The sequence below is a fragment of the Lynx canadensis genome, chromosome B3 (genome assembly GCF_007474595.2).
Source record: "Lynx canadensis isolate LIC74 chromosome B3, mLynCan4.pri.v2, whole genome shotgun sequence".
Lineage (NCBI taxonomy): Eukaryota > Metazoa > Chordata > Mammalia > Carnivora > Felidae > Lynx > Lynx canadensis.
In genome coordinates, this window is record NC_044308.2 from 121,409,580 (window position 1) to 121,430,489 (window position 20,910).

The following is a 20,910-nucleotide window of genomic DNA, read 5'->3' on the forward strand; positions in this document are numbered from 1 at the left end:
CGCAGCTCGTCGCCGGCTTCGCCGCGCCCTGAGAGAGAGGTGAGAGCGGCGCGGACGACACCCTGCATCCTAGAGATAACTTGGGGCGCAGGGCTGGCGGCGGAAGGCGGAGGGCCCGCCGGGAACGCGCTGGCCCTTTAAGGGGGGGACGGAGCGCATGCGCGGCGCGGGCCGGAGTCGAGCCGGGTGGGCGGCGGGCGGGCAGGGGACGCGCGCGGCTGGCGGCAGCTGGGCCCTGGGGCGGCGGAGGCGGCGGCCTGAGCCTCGCGGAGCAGCTCAGCGTGGACCTCCCGCTCGGCGGGACTAGCGCAGCCCGCGCTTGCCGAGGCTTTGTCACTCGCCTCCAGCTCCCTCCGCGGGCTGTGGCCGCGCGAGCCTCCGAGCTCTCCCTCCCCGTCCGGCGGTCCTTCCTCCTCCCACTCAGCCCGGGCAGCCGGAGCGCGAGAGGACCGCCGCGGAGCATCCTTCGCCCGGCCCGGCCGCGCCACCGCCCATGCCGCAGCCACTCGGAGGCTGCGACCGCGCGGCCGGAGCCCGCCGCTCGGTAACCTCAGCCTGGCCCCTGCGCGCCGCCCGAGTCGGCCCCGCTGAGCCCCCGGCCCCGGAGCGGGACCCGCGCCCCGCGATGGCTCGGCTGGCGCTGCGCGGCGCCGGGTGCCCGCTGTCCGCCCGCTGAGACCCGCCCGGCTCGGGACCGGCTGGGCCTTGGCGCCCCCCGCCGCGCCCTTCCCCCTTCTGGGAGCTGAGCTGCTGCTTCCCGGGGGCGAGGGGACGGGGGCCGAGACAAAGCCCACTTTGTGCGGGGAGTTGGCCGCGGGCGTGGAATGAGCGCGTCGGCGTGCGCCCCCTCCCCGCGCCCAGCCAGCTGTGAGTCTTGGCTCCCAGGCTCGTCGCGTCAGAGAAATCGCGCCCCCTCGTCACCCTCTTGTCCGGGGGTCCCGGCTCCGAGCTGATGCGGCGCGGAGTCCTCTCGGTACCCCCCGGAGCGCGCGCTGCTGTGAGCGTGCGAGATTTTGGAGACGAAATTGTTCTCCAAAACTACGACTTGGGGCACCCGGTTGGCCTGGACCCGGTGCATTGACCCTCTGTGGCCGCAGGTGTGAGCTGTCTGGCCTCAGTTTCCCTCCGACTTTACTCTGCAAGCCCAGACTGCTGCCCGTCATTGTTCTCGCTGTCAAATGGGGGAGCTCTGTGATGGCTGCCAAGTTGGGGTGTGTTCTCTTTATCCCGTTTTACAAAAAGAACAAAGCCTTTAAGGCTGACCCCGGACCGCCACCTCTCTACCCCCTACTTCACGTTGAGGCACTGATTTTTTTTTTCTTATTGAGTAGTATTTTATTGTACAGGAGCCACGCCCTGGTTTCTTAAAGGCGCCTTGCCCTCTGTTTGGCCATGTGTTATCTCTGCAGCTGGTGTGTGGGAGGCCTCCTGTGAGCCACCTATTTTTCCTGCCTCCTGATACATACTCCTACCCCCATCAAGGATTCGGGGATGCCAGGGGGGAAGAAGGTGGTCGGGGGTGGCAGCAGCGGTGCTGCCCCCACTGCCGCTGCAGCCCCCTCTGGGGTCAGACGCCTGGAGACCAGTGAAGGGGCCTCAGCCCAGAGAGATGATGAGCCAGAGGAGGAAGGGGAAGAGGACCTGCGAGACGGAGGCATCCCCTTCTTTGTCAACCGGGGTGGGCTGCCTGTGGACGAAGCCACCTGGGAAAGGATGTGGAAGCACGTGGCCAAGATCCACCCCGATGGAGAGAAGGTGGCCCAGAGGATCCGAGGGGCCACAGACCTGCCCAAGGTAAGCATCGTGTACGTGTGTTGGGGGGAGTGGTATATCGGGTTTTAGCGATGTTGGGGCTGAGAGAGCCAAATCACACTTTTCCTTGGTGGGGTAGGGGACCACTGGCATAGTTGCACTTTAAAAATACAAATAGGTTGTGCCTGTCCAGAAGAACTTTCTCTCAACTGCCTTTGAGGTTCTGTGAGATCCACATGCCCTGTTTCCAGGAGGCTTTCTTCCATCCCTTTTTTTTTTTTTTTTTTTTTTTTTACTTTTAAAAAGTAGTTATTTATTGAGAGAGCATGAGCAAGGGAGGCCGGGCATAGAGAGAGGGAGAGAGAGAATCCCAAGCAGCCTCCATGCTGTCAGTGCAGAGATGACACAGGGCTCGATCTCACAAACTGTGAGATCATGACCTGAGCCAAAATCCAGAGTCAGACACTTAACCGACTGAGCCACCCAGGCGCCTCTTCCATCCCTTTTTAAATACCCATGTTTTATGGGCAAGGCAGCAGATTAACAAGTACACTAATGTGGCTTTACATCTTATTTGCTAAGCCGGTGAACTGTGGGCAGGCACGTAATAAATGACTAGGAGGACACAGGGCTTCAGATGTTGAGAAAATATTTTCATGCCCTATCCCACTGAGTTCTCCAACAGCCTTGTGAAACAAGTGTGGTTTGGGGCCCCATTTTACAGATGGAAAAACTGAAAACTCAGGATCCCACAGCTAGTAAGTGGCAGAGCCAGGACTCAGCCTCAGGTTTTGAAGTTCCATGCCCTCTGCTCTGCTGGACGCTAGATTCAGGGCAGTTAGAAAAAGGTCTGTGGAAACGAGTGAAGTGAGGTAACCTTTCGGTGGAGGGCTGGCTCCATGATGGCTGCCCTTCAGTTGCATCACCCATGAAGACTGAGGCTGTGTCTCGTTCATCTTTGTCTTTCCAGGGCTTTCTGTGTGGCTGGCACAACACAGGCACTTGCGTGTGTTTGCCGAATGAAGGAGTGCTTGAGACTTTCAGGCGCACGATTTTTGGTCTTATAATATTACGGTTAAGACTAAAGAAACACTCTCAGGTGCAGAGACCTGAAATGTCCAAAGAAAAGCCCTTTGGGCAAAGGTCAGAGCCCAGCGCTTAGTCTTGCCGGCTCAGTTGGAAAGTAAGGGGGCTCGGGAGAGTGGCAGTTAATGTGGAGTAGACATGGAGATGGCCTGTTTTGTTTCATTTCTACCAAGTTATCGGTAGAGCCATCAGAAATTGTCTTCTTGGAAAAGAGAATTCAGAGGTTGAAGGCTGAACAACAACCCAGTATTTCCAAGGGAAGTAAGATGGCTATGTAATTGTCCTATGTATAAACTTGGAATTTATTGAGCTAGTCCCCCATGATTGGACATGGTGTCTAATATTTTATTCTTAAGATGAACACTGCGGTGAAAATTCTAAAACATAAATTTGGGGGTCCATCCTTGGTTATTTCCTTGGGATAAATTCCTGGAAAGGAAGCACCGTGCCAAAGAATATGGATGTTGGTTTTGATCGCCCACCTGTCTGTGTGAACTCAAGCAGGCCCTCAGCCCATTGGAGCCAGTTTTCTCATCTGTGCAATGGAGGGGATTGTGGTCCAAGTTAAATGAGAGACTATGCGTTAAAGCATTTCACCAACGGTAAAGTCTCAAGCCAGTAGTTGTTACTGGATGTCCATTCCCTCTTTTTTCAAATCTTTCCTCAGGAAGCCGGGAGGCTAGACTTCACTCGGCATCTGTAGCCCTAGGGCCAGAGCCACACGCCTCTCCCACAGCAGCAAGCTGGTGATTAGCAGACAGCTCTCCCGCCACCTTGCTTATATTTAAATCGGGCTGTGCAAGAGTGTGAAGGGTTCCCTGCAAAATTGTTACCACTCCTGAAGACTAAAATAAGTCAACGGATTCATGAGCCACCGGTCTGTAATGTCCTCTTGTCATCTTTAGCCATCACATATAGGAAAGACACCCATGAAGAAATGAAGCCAGTATCTGGGTGGTGGGGGTTTGGAGATGCCAAGACTGACAGGAGTGTGGTGGGAGTGGAAGGAGTCTTGAGAGCAGACTGGAAAAATTCTAAACTGACCGTCAAACCACGGGACTGATGTCACAGGCAGAGGACCTACATGTCTGTACGAGGTTCCTTTTGGACCTCAGCCCAGGGTAGAAAAGTGGAGTCTGGGAGGCACCGGTGGCTGGATCCCAGAGTGTCAGCGGCAGACAGGACGACCACTAGGCTGGCCCCTCCCCGCGTGGCCATGCCCTTGGCATTCTCCACAAAGGTCACATCATGGTGGGCCCAAGAGCTGTTTTGTTGGGAGAGCATCATGTTTTAAAAGATCACTCGAGCCAAAATGTATAATTGGGAGATTTCACATAAAGATCCAGATTTTGGGCATCTTTTCAGAAAATGAGAAGATCTGGGAACAGAATCTATGATCCCACATAGCAGCTGGCAGCTGGAGCTGAGGAGGGGTCCCCCCTCCTCCAATTGGCCACAGTCCCCACCACCGCCTCGCCGCCTGCCTTCCCCTGTGTGCTGCTTGCCCCTGCCTCTGCCCCTGCGGGCAGTTCAGTCTGGGAGCCCTGCAGTGTCGTGTGATAAAAAGAGCTTGGCAGAAAAATCCACATTCAAATCCTAGTTCTCGCATAGCTGTTTTTGTGAGGAAGGCATGTGACCTCCTTGTGCCTCAGTGTCCTCGGCTGTAAAATGGGGATAATAGCAATACCGGTGTCTGAGGGACTTGGGGAGGAGTTGATGAAGCCAGGCACGTGAAACAGGTGAGCATGTCATGTGTACCCAGCCAATGGAGCAAGGACTGAGGGTGCAGTGGTCACCCCACAGGTGCTTTAGGGGAACATCCTTTAAGAGGATGATACAGTTTGTTGAAGGACAGCCATTTCTAAAAGGATCTCAGGTCCAGGAATAGTTTGTGTTCTTTCATAAGAATCTCTCCTTGATGTTCCAAGCTGTCACCACCTTTAAAAGCTCAGTGGCCACTCATCCCAGACCCAGCTGCTGAAGGTCTTCTGACTGTGGCTCTGGCCACGGAGCTCCTGCAGAATGGGAATTTGGACACCTCCTCCAAAAAGGTAACCCTGCCGGCGGCCTCGGCCTGTGCTGACCAATCGCTTTGGCACACACTGTAACGACACCGAGCAGGAATTGAGCCTTCACTGCGCGCCAGCCCCTGTTCTAAGGCCTCAGCACATAGCATCTCATTTATGCTATGAAATTGTTTCTCTTATGCTGCCCATTTCACAAACGAGGCGTCTGAGGCACAGAGGGATGTTAAGGAACTAGATGCCAGACAGCGGATGGCAGAGCTGGGATTTGGATAGTGATGGTCTGGTTCCAGAGCCGGCTCTATCGACCTCCAGGCTGTCCTGCCTCTTGCCCCCACATCCATCTGCGGGCTGTTGCACCTCCCCCAAGCATTCTCATTGCGCAGGGCTGACACGGCCTCCACCAGAAAGACTGTCTTATAGAATCCAGGACTTTAGGGATAATCCTTGGCCTTGGTAGTGGGGAAGGAGTTGTCCCCGGAGAGATCTGGGTAGTAGATCTCACTCACTGCCACGTAGCCCACTTAACCCCACCCCTTGACCCCTCCTGGCTCCCGGTTTGTAGGTGGGGGCCGGGGGGGGGGGCAAATCCGGGCTCCCAGTCCTAAAGCGGACCTGGCCGTTTGGATGTACAGAATCCTGCTTATTCGTTTTGAGCGAATGAGTGTGTGCGTGAACATTCAGAAGGATGGGGTCTTGCACTGATGCACACAAGGTAACGTGAGTCATGCAGCTGGCCAGACGGCTCCTTCCAGCTAAGCCTCAGTGGTGGCAGCCTTTGAGGCCCTGCTTGTGAATCCCACGTCTTTTTCTTTGCCTCTCTTGGAGTCATTTCCTTGTCCCAGAGTGACAAGTCCCTAGGTTCTCCGTCAGGATGGCAGGTGATACCCTGACCCAGGGCCGGCTCTGGTGAACGTAGCTCCCTCCTTGTTTGGAGTGTCCCAAGGGAGGGCGTATTTTCCGTCTCTATCCAGAGCTCCTGCAAGTCCCCAGAAGGCCTCACTTGAGAAGGGGATGACCCGTTTGCCTCTCAGGGACCTTCCAGCTGAGGAGGTCAGGCGCCATGCTGTTCACAGCGCAGTGTGAAGGAATTTTTCCAGTTCCTCTTCCACCTCCCTACTAACCCATATGCTGACACAGGGGGAGGCTGGGCTAGGCCCTCAGAGAGTTCTGGAGCTCATCTGGCAGAGTGGTCAGGAAGAGGGAGAGCCCCCCCCCCACCGCTGCCCCGTCCTGGGGCTTTTATCCCCCTGGCGACTGTAAGCGGTGGCATCGGTTTGGGCAGCAGTGTAATGTGAAAAGGGGAAATAGCTTCCTCCAGAGAGAGGGGTCAGCTGCTCGGGACTGCCCAGACAGGAAGAAGGGGACCGGCAAGGAAGGGACAGGAAGTTCATGCAGAACTGTGCTCCGGACACGCCCAGCCGGGCCTTCCCTCCTGCATCTTTACCCTTTAGAGCCAGTAGGGGTCTGTCATAGCTTGTCCTGTGTCCCAGTCATCAGCGGCACCCCAGACGTGAGTGTGCAGTGGTCACTGGTGTGTCGCCTCCCTCCACATGAGGGCCCCAGACATTGTAGCCCCGTCGTTTTAAAGGCTGTGCCCTGTGGGCTCAGCTTCTCACTGCAGGGAGAACCTCCCCCACCCCAGCCCTGCCCCAAGTTCACACAGGGCGCCTGCTTTGCCCTTTCCCTCGCACATAACCCCTATCCATGCAGACTGACACCCTCAGCGGCCCCAGCCTGCCGGGTGGGCTCCATGTGAACTGAGGGGGCGGCTGGGTGGAGGCCTCAGGGGGAGCGAGAGAGACCTCTCTGTGAGGAGCCTGAGGCCACCTCCCAGCAGGATATCCTGGTGGCCAAGGGGGAGCCCCGACAGGTGGGCCTTATTCCTGGAAGTCTGCTGCTTCCGCCTGGAGGAGTTCTGTAGCCCCAGAGGGCCCCCAGCTGGTGCCTTTCTGGGCCACCTCAGCCTCACTGGCTTGATGCGGCCAAACTGCAGGCTCCCCGGGCCTGAGAAGGGGGCCTGTGGCCTGGGGCACACAGCTGTGCAGTGCCTCTTTCCTGGAGACTGCCTGGCTGCGGGTCTGCGGCTCCTGACCTGAGTCCTGGCAGCCGGGCAGCCCACGGGTTCTGGCCATCAGGAGGTGCCTGCCTGGCACCCCCCCCCCCACCTCCCCGCTTCCTGGGCCGGGCACTGGAAAGTCACTTCTGGTGAGGAGGAGAGCCCAGTTACCTGGTTGCTCATGTTGCTTGCAGACGTGGAGCTGGCAGGAAACAGGGTGTGGAAGGGGGAACATGGCCAAAGCAGCCAGGCCATGGCAAGCAGATCCATGGCAAGACCTGTCCCGAAACATGTCCCTCCCGCCGGGCAGCGCTGACCTCCTCAGCAGCCCAGCTCGCAGCTGGAGGGCCTGTGCCTTCCCATGTGCTGTGATCCTGGGGCGCACTCACCCCCCCCCCACGGGAGGGGCACCCTAGCCCAGGCAGGGCAGGGAGGGAAGGGGACACCAGGTAAATTAGTTTTGATCCAGCACTTGAACCAGAGCAAATCCCGAATGCAAATGAACTTAACCCCAATATTGACATTCTTGTTAAGCCTTGAAGTTGATGAATTCAAATTGTTAACAACTTGAAGTTGTTACAATTCAAAACAGCTGGTGAGGCAACCTATGTTTTTCTAAAATTATTACAGAAGCATAAAATTCAAACCTGGACAGAAGCTCCAAATGAGGAATGCCGTCAAGTGCCAGGAAGGAGAGAAATGGCCATGGTGGGGGCCTGACCGGAGTCTCTGGCAGGAGTTGCCAAGGACAGAGGCTCGGGATAGGACGGAAGGGGGAGGCCATCTCTGGGTGGTGGCTTCTCTGGGGGCTAATCCTGGGTGTCGGGTGGCTGGAAGCTCCGGGGTGAGCCTCCCTGTAATGACCAGCGCTCTTTCTCGGTCCCTAGATTCCCATACCGAGTGTGCCTACGTTCCAGCCCTCCACGCCCGTCCCTGAGCGCCTGGAAGCTGTGCAGCGCTACATCAGGGAGCTGCAGTATCCTCCCTGGTTCAGGGTCATGGCCACCATCTGGCTGGCATGCTGGTCCAAACACCCAAGTGGGGCTTTTTTCAGACAGGGCTGGAGAGGCATCAGCAGAGCAGCCGGATCCCACAGCTCCCAAGAGTGCCACTCACAGGTGACCTCTGTGTCCATCTCATGGTGCCAGCACAGCCTGACTGCTGGAGGGTTTTATCTGATGAATGCCAGACCCACTCGGGCCTCCCTACCCACCCCCCGCCCCCACTCCTCCTCCTCTGCATGACAGGGCAATGTCTTCTGAGCGACCCGCTGGTGGGATGGCCATGTCTCGGGCCGCCAGCACAGACCCTCCTCTGCTATCCATCCAGACCCAGTAGGAGAAAGGAGCCGCTCCCGCGGGGCTGTTTAAAAGCTGTTTCATAAGCAATAAGTGGGGTGCAGATGGAGGAGAACAAGGATTTGACACTCCAGGAGGTACCTTCCACATCTTGGAACATTCTCCTAGTTCTTTGCCTTTCTCTCCCCCGGTAGGAGGCCAGCTGCCTAGCATGGAAAGACCTGGCCCCTCTGAGCCTGGTTCCCCAGGGTCCCTGCTCTGGGCCTCTCCATCCCCCTGTGCCTGCTCAGAGCTGTGTGTCCTGAGTCCTCTCCCTAGGCCCTTCTAGCTGCACATGTGACAGGGATGGAAGGACCAGGCATGGGTCCTGAGCAGGAGAAAAGACAAGCTCGTTAATGGAAATTGGGTCCGGTCCTTCCATTTCCCAGTGGGGAAGCTGTGGCCCAAAGAGGGGATGCCTTTGGCTCAGGAGCACCGCCCAGCACTTTGGTTGCGTTGGACCCCTGCTCCAGCCCGGTCTCTGTTCACGCTGCTTCTCGGCTGGTTGGAAAATGGGAGTGTGCTGCAGAGGGCTGTCCACTGCTCAGTCTCCCCTCAGGTGCTCTCCTCTGCTCTCAGATGTTCCAGTCTTCAGCATCCTCCAAGGTACCTTGTGGAAGCACTTTGTGGGGTTCTTACCCAGCCTGCACCCCAGGAGTGCTGGGCCCCAGAACTTGGGGATGGGTGGGGACAGAAGGGCACAGCTCTCCCAGAACAAGCTAGGAAGCCCTTAACTGGCACCTGCAGGTACAATCACACAGGGACACAGTTCTTTGAAATTAAGAAGAGCAGACCTCTGACAGGGTAAGTTTGGGGAACACCCTGCCCCTCTGCATCCAGGCTAATAGTGCCCCCAGGTGGGCTGGAGCCCCTGGGGAGAGCCTCTGGGCGGAAGCTTATGAGGCAGGGAGGGACACTTCCCAGGGGAGCCAGCCAGTAGGGGCAAGTACCACTGTGGGGCTCTAAGGTTGTCGTACAGGGGGACCCTCTGGCCGAGATGAATATCCAGGGCCTCCTTGATGGAAACCCCAACATCTGTGCTGAGCTATGTGGGGTGATGGGCAGCCCCCCCCCCCAGTTTTCCTTGGTGATGACAGAGGGTGGTCCCAGGTAGATGTCCGTACGTGAGCCGCCTTTTTTTTTTTTTTTCTTTAATAAGAATTGAGCCTGACAGGAGAGAGCCAGCCCTCCCGTTCTCTCCTTTCTCTGCAACTGCCTGCATCCTCCCCGTTGCAGGGCACCTGTATGTTGCCCCACTTGCCTTGCTGGACTCCATCCTAGTCATTTAGTACAAGGCCCAGGGTCTGAGAAGCAGGGACCCCTGGGAGAGAAGCTTGCATCTCTCTGTTGCCCTTCCTTCACCCCATGCAGACCTCTAGCTGGTTTCACCCCAGAGAAGCCCTAAGGGCAGAGCAGAGTGAAGAGTGATCGCCACAGCTGGGTCTGGGGGCTCAGTCGAAAGCTGCGTGCAGGCTTAAAATCCCGTGTTTCAGAAATTAACTTGAATTTTACATCTTCACATATAGTCTGTCCATGTTTGCTTTCTTACGAAAACTACTTAAAATGGTTTGTTTGCTAAACTGTTTCGTTACCCCCTCTCCAAACCCCTGGGTAGAATCCAGCCTCCCTAACACAGAAGCTTTGCTCTTGTTGTCCCGTGGTTGCCGTGTGCTGGGAGCCCAGCTCCAGCCTCGGTGGGATGGTGGGATGTAGGAATCCAACACCCTCCTGAGCAAAGTCAGTGGCCGGGCTGCATTCCCAGGCCTGAGAGCAGCATTTGGCGAGGAGGAAGGAAACAGCCTCAGGGATAGGCTGTCTTGAAGTGGCCTGAATTGCAAGTTCAGGAGCAGACCAGGGAGTCGCTGGGCAGTTAACTGCCTGAGATCCTGTGTCTCTGCCCTGGGCAGCTGGCCAGCTGTGGGGGAGCAGTTGTAATCAATTACAAGCTCTTTGGAGAAGCCATGGTTGAGTCAGGGGTGTTCACTGTGCTCCGGAAGGGACAAGAGCAATGCCAACGTCCCCAGCATCCTTGGTATGCTTTCCCACCGGCCCCTGCAACACCGTCTTCATAGAAGGCTCCCAGCCTGGTGGGTGTCAACGATCTGCCTACCAAGGCACAACCCCCATTCATGCTCCCCTCTCCCAGAAGTCTTTGGAGCCGGAGTCTGGGGTGGGAGAAGGAAGTGAAAGGAGGGGAGGGGAGGAGAGAAGGAAGGGGACTCCTTCTTTATTTTCAGTGGCTGCCTCTTTTCTCCCCTTTTAGGCTCAGGACAGACTTGGAGGGGTGGGCAGGTGCTGGGCCCGAGCTGGAAGGGAGGGAGCTGTCAGTCCTGTCGCACTTCTAGACTTGCTTCCTCCTTCTGACCACCCCCTGCCAGACTGGAGAATCTGTCCTCAGTGTTCTGCCTCCCTCCCCGCAGGCTGATGGACCTGGCCAAGGAGATGACCAAAGAGGCTCTGCCAATCAAATGCCTGGAAGCCGTGATCCTAGGAATGTATCCTTCCTTGGCCCTTGGAGACTAGGGGCAGGTGGGCTTAGCCCTTCTGAGCCTCAGCTTCCTCCTCTGGAAGAGGAGGGCTGGATGAGCTTCAGAGCCCTCCCAGCAGTCATGAACTTGGTCCCAAAGTGAAGGAGCTCGAGGGGGAGCTCAGTCCCCAACGACTCAGTTGCTAACTTTCCAGGCCCACCGGGCAGCTCTTTTCTGAGTCCTCTGGACACCATTACTGTGTTCTCTGAACCCCAAATCAAGGCACACTGTCTCACAAAGGCTCTTGTGCCATTTCTGAGAACCAGACAGTCTGGGAGAAGCCATTTGAATGCCCAAATGTTGGCATTTGCAGGACATGTTGATTTGTAGAGATGTTAGATGGGGTCTTTGAAATAGAACTGGCTTAAAAAAAAAAAAGTTTCTTGGTCACCCCCATCCAAAGGGCAGAACTGAGGCCTATAGCTGGGTCATCGGGTATCTAGGTGGGACAGACAACCCCCTGATCAGAGCAGGAGGGAGACTGGTGTTCGTGGCCAGTTCTGTGTTCTAGGAGTCCATGCCTCAGCTCTGGCCTTTTGTTTTGTTTTATTACAGAAAAATTTAAGCTTGTACAGACAGAACAATATAATGAATCCCATGTGCCCAATCACTCAGTCTTACCAGTTCAAGGCTAATGTTGATTCACCTCTGCCCACCCCTCCCATCTCCCCCTTTCCATAGTACCTACCCGCTCTTAAACATTCTGTCTGCCTCCCCACCGTCCCCGGGCCCCGATGTAGGTGCCTGGCTTAGTGCTACAGAGAGGGCAGCGGGGAAGCTGCCTAACAGAACAAGGGGTCCACTCCCTGGTACAGATTGAGGAGGAGAACACGGTGGTCAGGCCAGGAACACAGCTCCCCTGAGGAGGATTGTCATCTGAGGGGGGCACTCCCCCCACCCCTCATGGACATACCTACCTTAAATTGTACAAAGGAACTACAGGCCCACCTCCTCAGTCCCCTCCCGCAGAGGCCCCAGGAGCTCACTCCTGACAAGCTTTGCCCTGTCTGAAGGGTTCTTTGTCGGGATGTGCCTAAGAACTGATTCAGGCCACTGCCAGTGCCTCTGTCATGCTCCCACATCCTCTTCTTCAGGGGCCACGCACACCAAAGTGGAGACAGAGACAGAGAGAGACGGCTTCCTCCCCACAGTGCTCACGGAAAGCTGGTCCAGGCAGGATTATGTGGTCCCAGAGGCCTCTCAGAGGTTACCTCGTGGCTCTTGGACAGGAAGATGACAAGAGCAGCTCCCATCTGGACTGGAGCCCCTCAGCATCCCCACAGAACTGCCACTGTCTCCTCGTTTGTTGTGCACACGGTGGACGCTATACTGAGTTTGTTCCCGTGTCTCTTCCTCGCTGCTCCCTGAGCCTGTTGTGCCTTGTTCATCTATGTGTCCTCAGACATTTGCAAGGAGTTGGGCTCAGGAAGCACGGTAGTGACTGACAGCATAGACTTTAGGGTCAGGCCGACCTGGACTTGAACCCTAGCTCCGCAGCTTCCCACCGTGTGACCCCAAGCTCATTCCTTAACGTCTCTGAGCCTTGGAGCCCCCTCTGCAAAAGGGCACGACGGTAGTGTCTGTCTCACAAAGTTGTTAGGACAACTGAACAAGTCACTGCGAATAGGACCCTTGGTACAGTGTCTGTTTGGGGTATCTGCTCCAAGCTTTTATCCGTTCATCTTCTTCTTCTCATGTGTTCAAGAAGAGTTTATTGAGTAACTGTTAGGTGCCTGGCTCCGTGCTGGTCCCCAGACAGGCATCAGGGAACATGGTCACACAAGGTCTCAGCTCTCAGAAGTTTGCATTCCGGCAGGGGAGACAAACACAAGCAAGCAAACAAAGAAGCAAAATCATTACCAAGTGTGTGTGTGTGTGGGGGGGGGGGGGGGGGGGGAGTGTCCTGGAGAAAAGAAACAGGAGAGCTGACTTGGATTAGAAGGGGAGGTCAGCCACGACAGCTAAGCCTGAGGTGTGACAGGAGCAGGCCAAGGCACAAGGGGAACAGCCCTGCGGTGGAAGGGAGGAGCTGGCGCAGAAGGTGCTCAGTGGGAAATCCAGGTGGATGGAGCGACTGACTGCACGGGCAGGGCAGGCGGGATACGAGGTCGGAGTGGGCAGCTGGTCCGGGCGGTGCCGGCCTCCTAGGCCAGGCCGACGGGGGTTTTGGTGGGTAGGCATGTGTGTCCTTTGGCAGGGCGTGGGGGCAGCGAGGGAAAGAGAAGTGTCTGCGTCTGGAGGGATGTATGTGTGACAGAGAAAACGGGAGAGTGTGTCTGAGAGCGAATGTAGGGGCGGGCGAGGGGAAATGTGTGTGACTGGTGGAAGGAGGGTGCGGGTGGGGGGCCCCTCTCGTTCCTCCTTCGGCCATGGGGACCCTGGAGAGCCCTGCAGTCTGGAGTTAGCTATTCATACTTTGTGAGCCCCGCTTGACATCATGACAGCGGCCATTAATCGCTGGGCGCCTTGCCCAGCCGGTGACTTTATTGGGCACCTGCTGCATGCTCAGCTCCAGGCGGGGTGCAGGGGGCGGGGGCGGGCTGTGGATTCGGGCCAGACACGGGGTGTCCCCCAGGAGCCAGGGTGGAGGGGCCCCGCGGGGTGCGCCGACCCCGCACCTCTCGCCGCTGTTTCCTTAGCCGGGCTGGCGGGCGCAGTTACCTCACCAACAGCATGCCCACCCTGGAGCGCTTCCCCATCAGCTTCAAGACCTACTTCTCAGGGAACTACTTCCGCCACATCGTGCTGGGGGTGAACTTCGGAGGCCGCTATGGGGCGCTGGGCATGAGCCGGCGCGAGGACCTGATGTACAAGCCGCCGGCCTTCCGCACGCTCAGCGAGCTCGTGCTGGACTACGAGGCTGCCTACGGCCGCTGCTGGCACGTGCTCAAGAAGGTGAAGCTGGGCCAGTGCGTGTCCCACGACCCGCACAGCGTGGAGCAGATCGAGTGGAAGCACTCCGTGCTGGACGTGGACAGGCTGGGCCGCGAGGACTTCCGCAAGGAGCTGGAGCGCCACGCCCGCGACATGCGGCTCAAGGTCAGTGCCGGCGCCCACCTACCGCCCGGCTGTGGGAGTGGAAGGGCCACCGCCGCTTCTCCAGGGAATGCCACCAATCCCCTCACCTCGGCCCCCAACCCCAGCAGAGGTGGCGTGAGGCTCCAGGGCGTGATAGGGGTGAACCGGCTACCGTTGCTCCTTGTTGTTGACAGCGGGCCGGGGAAGGCCCTGGAAGGAGGCAGCGGGTGAGCTGGCTGTGGGCAGAGGGCAAGTCCAGAACCTGGGGAGAGGGCAGGGGTAAGACCCTCCGTGGAGCCGTTGGCTGGGAAGCCATGGGCTGTCGGGAGGGAAAGTAGGGCCAGGTGCAAGCAGCCTCCATCAGTCTTGTGTCCTGACTCTTGAGTACCCAACCCCCACATTCAATAAAGGACTGGGAGGAAGTCAGAAAAAGGAAGAAGTCATGCCATGGGAAGATGATGAGGATGCTTGTTCCTTCTCCCTCTTTCCTACCTGCAATGAACGGGGGGGGGGGGGGGGGGGGGGGGTAGTACCCCAGCAGGTGGGCCAAGCTGCTGAGAAGCTTGCCCCCACCCAGCCTTACAGTGAACAGATGGTGGTCTCTTTTTGGGTCCCCCTGGACCAGGGTACCTCCCCTGGAGCCTGCCTGGGCTCTCCTGGGTTCAGCCCCTCCCCATTGCTTGTTCACTATTGAACCCAGGAGGCCGGCTGGTGGCAGGTGGGAGCTCTGTTTTCAGGGCACGAAACTGAAGTGCACGTCGCCCAGTAGCTTCCTTACAGGTGGTGAGGAGGTGGGACAGGAGCTCAGTCTAGAAATAGGGAATGCAGGCATGTCACAGGTGCCCCGGCAGGGCGTGTCAGATCTCAGCTGGCCCCGCCTTGCCAGGCCTCAGGCCTGACCTTTTGCGGTGACCACACCTTTCCCCAGGGTAGAAGCCAGCTGCGGTGACCTTGCTTGGCTCTCGGGGGCTGGCCCTCCCCTGCATATCACCAGTTGCCCAGCACCCTGGCTTCTGCTGCTGGAGTAGTACTGGGCTTCAAAGCGGGCTGGACCTAGAGTTGAAGCCAAGAGTTCCCTATTCTTTAGCACTGTGATTCCCAATCTATTTGGCGCTCAGGACTCCCCAAGTTATTTGTCCCCCTCTAGCACCCCCACGCTGTGTTTTGAGAATTCCGGTCAAGCTGACCATGCTGTGTAAAAGGGGATTCGGTCGCTTTTCTCATTTTTTCCTTTATCGTACATAGCCGCCAGTCTGAGCTTCTGCTGGTCTTGAGATAGCCAATGTTCCCCTTGGGGCTGGTAGATCCCGCCCAGAGCTCGGACATAGGCTGCTTCCCCAGCTGTCACGTTTGTCTGGCATGGGTAAATAGCCCTTTTCCTGAGGGCTTCTTACAACAGCACAAAGCTCGGTGACTTGCCCGTAAGTGCAGGCTGTCCTGCAGAGGAAGCTCTGCCCGGCAGCTTTAGTTCCTGGGAAACAGGTTCGGGATGACCCTGCAGACAGGGCAGTCTCAGGGCTTTTGGCTTGGACAAGGCAGGAGGGGCTCTAGGGAAGCCTTAAGTGAGACTTTGTTTCTTCCTCCACACCAAGATTGGCAAAGGGACTGGCCCTCCCTCCCCCACCAAGGACCGGAAGAAGGACGTTTCCTCCCCACAGAGGGGCCAGTCCAGCCCCCACCGCAGGAACAGCCGCAGCGAAAGGCGGTGAGGGATGGGGTTGTGCCTGGGGGGGGTGGGGGGATGCTGGTGAGGGACCTGGGGGAGCCTGAAGAAGGCTTTTCCCTCTCATCTTCTAGATCCCCACGTTTTCTCACCCTTTTCCTGCCCTTCCTTTTTTGGCCCCCGCCAGAGGCAGGCGATGTAGGTTTGGTGGGTTTAGGCGTTTGTGTTGCTACCTCCTGGTAGAAGTGCTGTCCCGTTTCCCCGGAGAAAATGCCACTCACTGGCCCACTGGCTACTCCATGCTCTTGCCAGAGCAAGAGGACCCACACAGAGGGTCTAAGATAGCTCGTGTGGGAGGGGTGGGCCCCTGTCAGACAGGGAACTCTCCCAGTGGTTCGGAGAGGTTAACATCAGATTGCGGCTAGCAGGCCACGTTGATGGTGACTTTGCCCCTGCGAGAAACATCCCATTAAAATACCAGGCCGCCTCCTCTGGTGTGTCCCCTACATGTGGGTCTGGCTCTTGATTTAGTATCATTGTCATTCAGGAGCCACAGCTCGGGGATGATTAAGGGGCACAAGCAGGCCTCTGATATGCAGTGTCATCCGCTTGGACCTAGGCAGCTTTTGTAGAGAACAGATTCCCCACGCAGAGAGGCACACAGTTCAGCTGTTACAGCCAACCGCGGACTAGGGGACCTCCAGCAAAGAGCAAGAGCCTGCAAGAGAGTGGAGGGACCACACTCAGGACAGCACAGGCAGGACAGGGTTCCAGAAACACACTTCCACGTGGACTTTACTGCTGCATTTGGGGCACCTTGAAGAAGGGAGGGGGAGTGACCAGGAGCAGCCACTGCTTGTTCCCTCCTCCCCCACCTCCCTGCCAAGCCCCTCACCCTTTCTCCATTCTCTTTACCCTGCAGGCCATCGGGCGAGAAGAAGCCTTCTGAGCCCAAAGCCATGCCGGACCTCAACGGGTACCAGATTCGGGTGTGAGGCACGTGGCAGTGCCCAGCCTCACCACTGCTGGCTGGGATCCGTCTGCCAGAACCAGCCTCATTCGTGGGGAGGGAGGGGCTGGTGACCGGGCAGGGTGGGAGGCAGCAGGAAGAGCCTGTCCCAGCTCAGCCACCCAAGCTGCTGCCCCTCCCGCTGGGCCAAGCCCCCTAACTTTGGGCCAAGAAGCAGTTAGTATTTTCTTTGGAGTTTTTAACCCAGTAACTGAAGTTTAAGGGATTTGGGGAAAACAAAACTAATGGATCTGCCGGTGGCTGGAAGGCCAGTGCTTAGGACATCTAAGTGCCACAAGGCTGAGCAAGGAGGGGGTTGCTGGCTCTGCTGGTGTCCCTCTGGGATTTGAGTCCATCCTACCTGTGGGAAATTTCCCAGCCCCCTAAGCCTGTGGCAGGATGGGGGTGGGGAAGGGGGAGGGACGGAGGTGTTCCTCCAGTTCTGTCTGCCCTGGCAGAATCTTGAGCCAGGGAACGGGAAGCAGGGTAGAAATCATCCTGGGAAAGGTCTGTGTGGCCAATATCAGGAGCTTGGCACAAGGCCACATCTGCCCCAAGAGCAGAGTCCATGGCCCAGGACAGCCCTGTGTGCTTGTGGCCCATGGACAGTGCTGTGTGGGCTGCAGGAGAGCCCAGGAGAGACCACTGGGGGAGGAAATCCCAGGCCCAGCTCCTACCTAGTCTCCTTACTTAGCCCAGCTCTGTCTGTTGCTGAAGCCCAGGGGGCTCCCTGCAGAGGGGCTGAGCCTCGCCAAAGGCCCAGAGTTGCCCTGGGCTCAGCATGACTGTAGGGACTGAGCAGACCCAGTGGGTCCAGGAAGCATGGCTGGGGACAGAGTAAGACACTTGGGCCCGGGGCTATCCCCTGGCAGTCCTGTCCCCAAGGGTGGGGGTGAGAGGCACTGCTACTCCCCCCTTTCTATTACCTCAGTCCTTGCTGTGAAAACAAAGACCAGATCAGGATGCTTGTGCCTCGTGCCTGTCTCCCCTCATTTAGCAACCTGTCTAGGTTTGGGGGTACCAGTGATGATCAGATTTGTTGCATGTGGCTTGTCAGGGAAGAATCTGAATAGCTGGAGACTACACAGTCTGCCTGGCAAGTGTGAGATACCTGGCAGGCAAGTGAGAGGTGGAAGGAAGTTGGCAGGGTTGGGGGAAGGTTCTGGAGGCTCAAACAACAAGGACGTGGTAGGGCAAGGGTGCGGCTGACACCACAGAGGAGTAAAGACTGAGAAATGAGGAGCGTAAGTGAGAAAAGGATGTGGGGGAGAGTTTAGAATCGGGCTGCTTGGGGAATAGTGAGTTCTCTGTTGCTGGAAGTATCCAAGCAAAGTCTGGATGGCTACTTGTCAGAAAGCTGTAGAGAGGGTTCAGGTTATGGAAGGGGTAGCAGGATGAGAGGACCATCAAGGTTTCATTGCACTGAAATGGCTGGGGTTCAGCCAGGGGCTAGGCCCTGGAAAAAGGAGGACCAAAACCTCAGATGCCCACGGGGCCAGACGGGGGATTAAAAGGGCAGCAGGGCTGGGTGGGCACTGTGGCAAATGAGAGAGGGCATATCCCTTTCAAGCAGCAACTCTTGCTCAGCTATTCTCAGAATGTGGGCCCTGCATTACCAGATTGTCTGATTTTTTTTCCAGAAGCCAGAACTCTGAATTTTTTATATGAAATATCCTGATTTTTAAATGTTGGCAATCAGTTCAGAAAATGTAAAAACCCACCATGAAAGAGAATGCCAGTTTGTAATCTCTGAGGTAGAGTTTGCGCTGGGGAGAAGTCCAGTGAGATGCTTTCAGAACAGTTTGAGGCTTCCCAGAGCAAGCTGGGCCAGGGCAGCGTCCTCGCCGCTGAAGCTTCTCCCGGGGAGGGCAACTGGCCCAGGTTTGTCCTCTTCACGCTCCTTGCCGACCAGAGACCCACCAGGGTCACCAGTGGGGGTGGAGTAGAGATGGCACAGTTCCCACCCAGCCTGCCAGGGAGATGGATGGGGCCTGAGAAGCAGAGAAAGAGGGAGGGAGGGAGACAGGATGCCTTTGCTGATGCGAGTGCTGTCGGGGAAGCCCCAGGGGCTGGCAGCTCTCCACACCAGCAGCTTCTGGCCCAGAGCCAGGCCCAGCAGGAGGGCCAGCTGGGCAGTCCCTTGGGTTATTCAGGGGTCACTGGGCCCTGGGGAGGGACCTAACCTGCCCCTGGACTGTAGTCCCCAGCCAGACCAATTCAAGGGCCGTCATGACCCCTGACTCACCATCCCATCCCATCCCTGTTTTTAGGGAGTGGGGTGGTGGTCCCCATGTTTCCACATCGACCAGAGGCAGGGATGGCTCACTCTGGGAGGCGTGCAGCCGAAAATGAATGAGGCCTTTTCTAGGTCTATGTGTGGGTGCCTCCTGCAAGCCACTTAGCAACAGGGGAGGGACTCAGGACCTGTGGACCTGTGGACCCCAGGGCTCGAGAGAAGAGAGGGGAGAGGGGATTAGGGTCAGGGAGACGGGGGGGGGGGGGGGGGGGGGGGGGGGGGGGGAGTTGCTCAATCCACAGGCTCCTTCCCCAGAGCCCTCTGGGGAGACAGAGTGAAATGAGGCCCACCCCTGTTGCTGCCCGCAAGAGGGAGCTGATCACCCTGAGCTGATAACCCCCAGGAGCCCCCTTCCTCGCTGAGACCTTGGGCCTGTGGAGGCCACCACAGGATACAGCGGTGCTTTTTAATTTATTTTTAACATTTTCTCATATGTAGCAACCCCTCCTCCCCTCCTGAGCATGTTTACACAGGCTCTGCTCCCTGGGGCTGGCCTGACTGCAGTTTCTGGGGAGGCAGAGGCAGGGACTTTGGGGCCTTAGTCACCATCCTTGGTTTCACCTCATCTACTTCCTGTGAGGAACAGGGGTCTGGCTCCTGACTCAGGACTGCCTTCCATCACCCAGTGGGGGCTCCTCTGCCCCTAGGGGTGGGAGCTGCTGGCTGAGGAGGGCCCAAGGTGAGGTCAGAGAAAGCTGCTTAATGAAGGTGGGTCGGGGTGGCGATGACCGCTCCCCAAAGCCCGGCTCCTTGTGCTCAGTGCCAGCTCAGAACACTGGGAAACAGTGTTTAGAGCACCTTCCTGCCCACCTTAACTGCCAGTCCTCTCCCTCCCATGGCCTCAACACAGTCATGTTCCCCTCATGCCAGACCCCATCCTTCCTGGGTGTGGCCAAGTGGGGAGGGTAGCAGCCCCCCAGCCCAGGTACCATGAAGCCTAGGGCCAGGGTTCCAAGGAGCAGAAGGGGCCCAGAGGTTGGCTGTGTCTGATTTCTGACCCTGTCTGCCAGCACACGCCCCATTCCTTCCATCTTGGACTTGACCTCCTGGCTCCGAGCTAGGGTCCAGTTCTGGTCAGCAGCGTGCCCAGAGGCCCATGTATCTGTGTGCACCCTGGGTCCCCTGCCTGAGTAGCTTTTTGGCTTTGATGTAACATCCCCAGGCCCACCCTCTGGCCTCAAAGTACGGGAAGGCGCAAAGCTGGGCTGGCACACTGACTGCATTCTTTGTGCCAGAGCACCCTGTGCTGCAATCTCCACTTGTTCCTGCTGAGAAACCAGCTGAAGGGTGGGAGGGCCTCTGGAGTGTGGGGCTGGAGGGGTCCTGCCCCAGGCCGCACAGGGCTGCTGTGGTGCTAGCTGCACGCTCAACAGTGTTGACCTCCGTGCCACATCCTGGTGTTCCTGGGTCCCAAGTTCCCCTTTCTCTGGTGTGCTTGGCCTCAGGGGCCTGGTGATGGGAGATTCCCCTCCCTTAAGCTTTGTGTTGGGCTGCCTGTGGGACCAGACTTTGTCCTTCCTGCTCTTCCCGTGTCAGTATTGTTCTCTCCCCTCTCACTTTTACACCCCTCTCATTGCTGTGCTCAATTTTTTCCTGAAATGAATAAAGGCTCCCAGCTCCGGTTGCACGGGCTGGGCAGAAACCACATGGAAGCCTTGTCTCCTTTCCCCTGGGAGCCAGGCCTGGAGCCTGGCCACCCACCAGTGTCAGCCTTGGTGGTTCCAGAAAAAAACCTGACCAGAGGTGAGGGGAGCCCGAAACTAGCCAACAGGAACCCTTAAGGCCTCTGAAGTCAGGGTGACTCCTGAGGTCCCAGACTGTCACCCTGAGCCTGAAGTCGCTCCACTCTTGTTGATCCTACCCTGGGAGATCTTTCCCACTGGCTGTAAATGAACCCTTCTCCCTCACACAGCCGGCTTGAGCCCCGCAGGCCAGCACCTGCTCCTCCTATCCCAGTCCCTAACAGGTCCCCAGCAGTCCCCCGGAAACAGAGGAGGAAGGATGAGTATTCCCCTAGGAGGGAAGGTTATTTCAGGAAACCACAGCAACAGGGATCTGAAGTCCCTTCTCAGCACCATCGCCCACAATTTCGCTGCAAAATCAATGGTGGCTAAAGCCACAGCCTTGGAAAACACCTC

At 57.4% G+C, this 20,910-nt stretch overlaps 1 protein-coding gene across 4 annotated transcripts; it reads left to right on the forward strand.

Moving 5' to 3' along the window:
• Nucleotides 1-206: 206 nt before the first annotated feature.
• Nucleotides 207-20,419, forward strand: VASH1 (vasohibin 1). 4 transcript variants are annotated; one of them, XM_030319640.1, is made up of 8 exons: nt 207-1,794; nt 4,767-4,889; nt 7,809-7,897; nt 9,003-9,062; nt 10,679-10,753; nt 13,444-13,825; nt 15,397-15,509; nt 16,390-20,419. In XM_030319640.1, the coding sequence occupies exons 1-8, from the start codon at nt 1,492-1,494 to the stop codon at nt 16,460-16,462; spliced, it is 1,218 nt and encodes a 405-aa protein (XP_030175500.1). In that variant the 5' UTR covers nt 207-1,491; the 3' UTR covers nt 16,463-20,419. The 4 variants fall into 4 exon arrangements, with proteins under 4 accessions (XP_030175500.1, XP_030175501.1, XP_030175502.1 ...); XM_030319641.1 differs by having other exon boundaries at nt 209-1,794; nt 9,006-9,062; XM_030319642.1 differs by lacking the exon at nt 4,767-4,889 and having other exon boundaries at nt 211-1,794.
• The last annotated feature ends 491 nt before the right edge of the window (nt 20,420-20,910 follow it).

Coding starts and splice junctions, on each gene's coding strand:
- VASH1 (XM_030319640.1), top strand. CDS start 1,492: ATGCCAGGGGGGAAGAAGGTGGTCGGGGGTGGCAGCAGCGGTGCTGCC. Junction 9,063..10,678: donor AAGAGCAGACCTCTGACAGG/GTAAGTTTGGGG, acceptor CCCTCCCCGCAG/GCTGATGGACCTGGCCAAGG. Junction 10,754..13,443: donor GAAGCCGTGATCCTAGGAAT/GTATCCTTCCTT, acceptor TGGCGGGCGCAG/TTACCTCACCAACAGCATGC.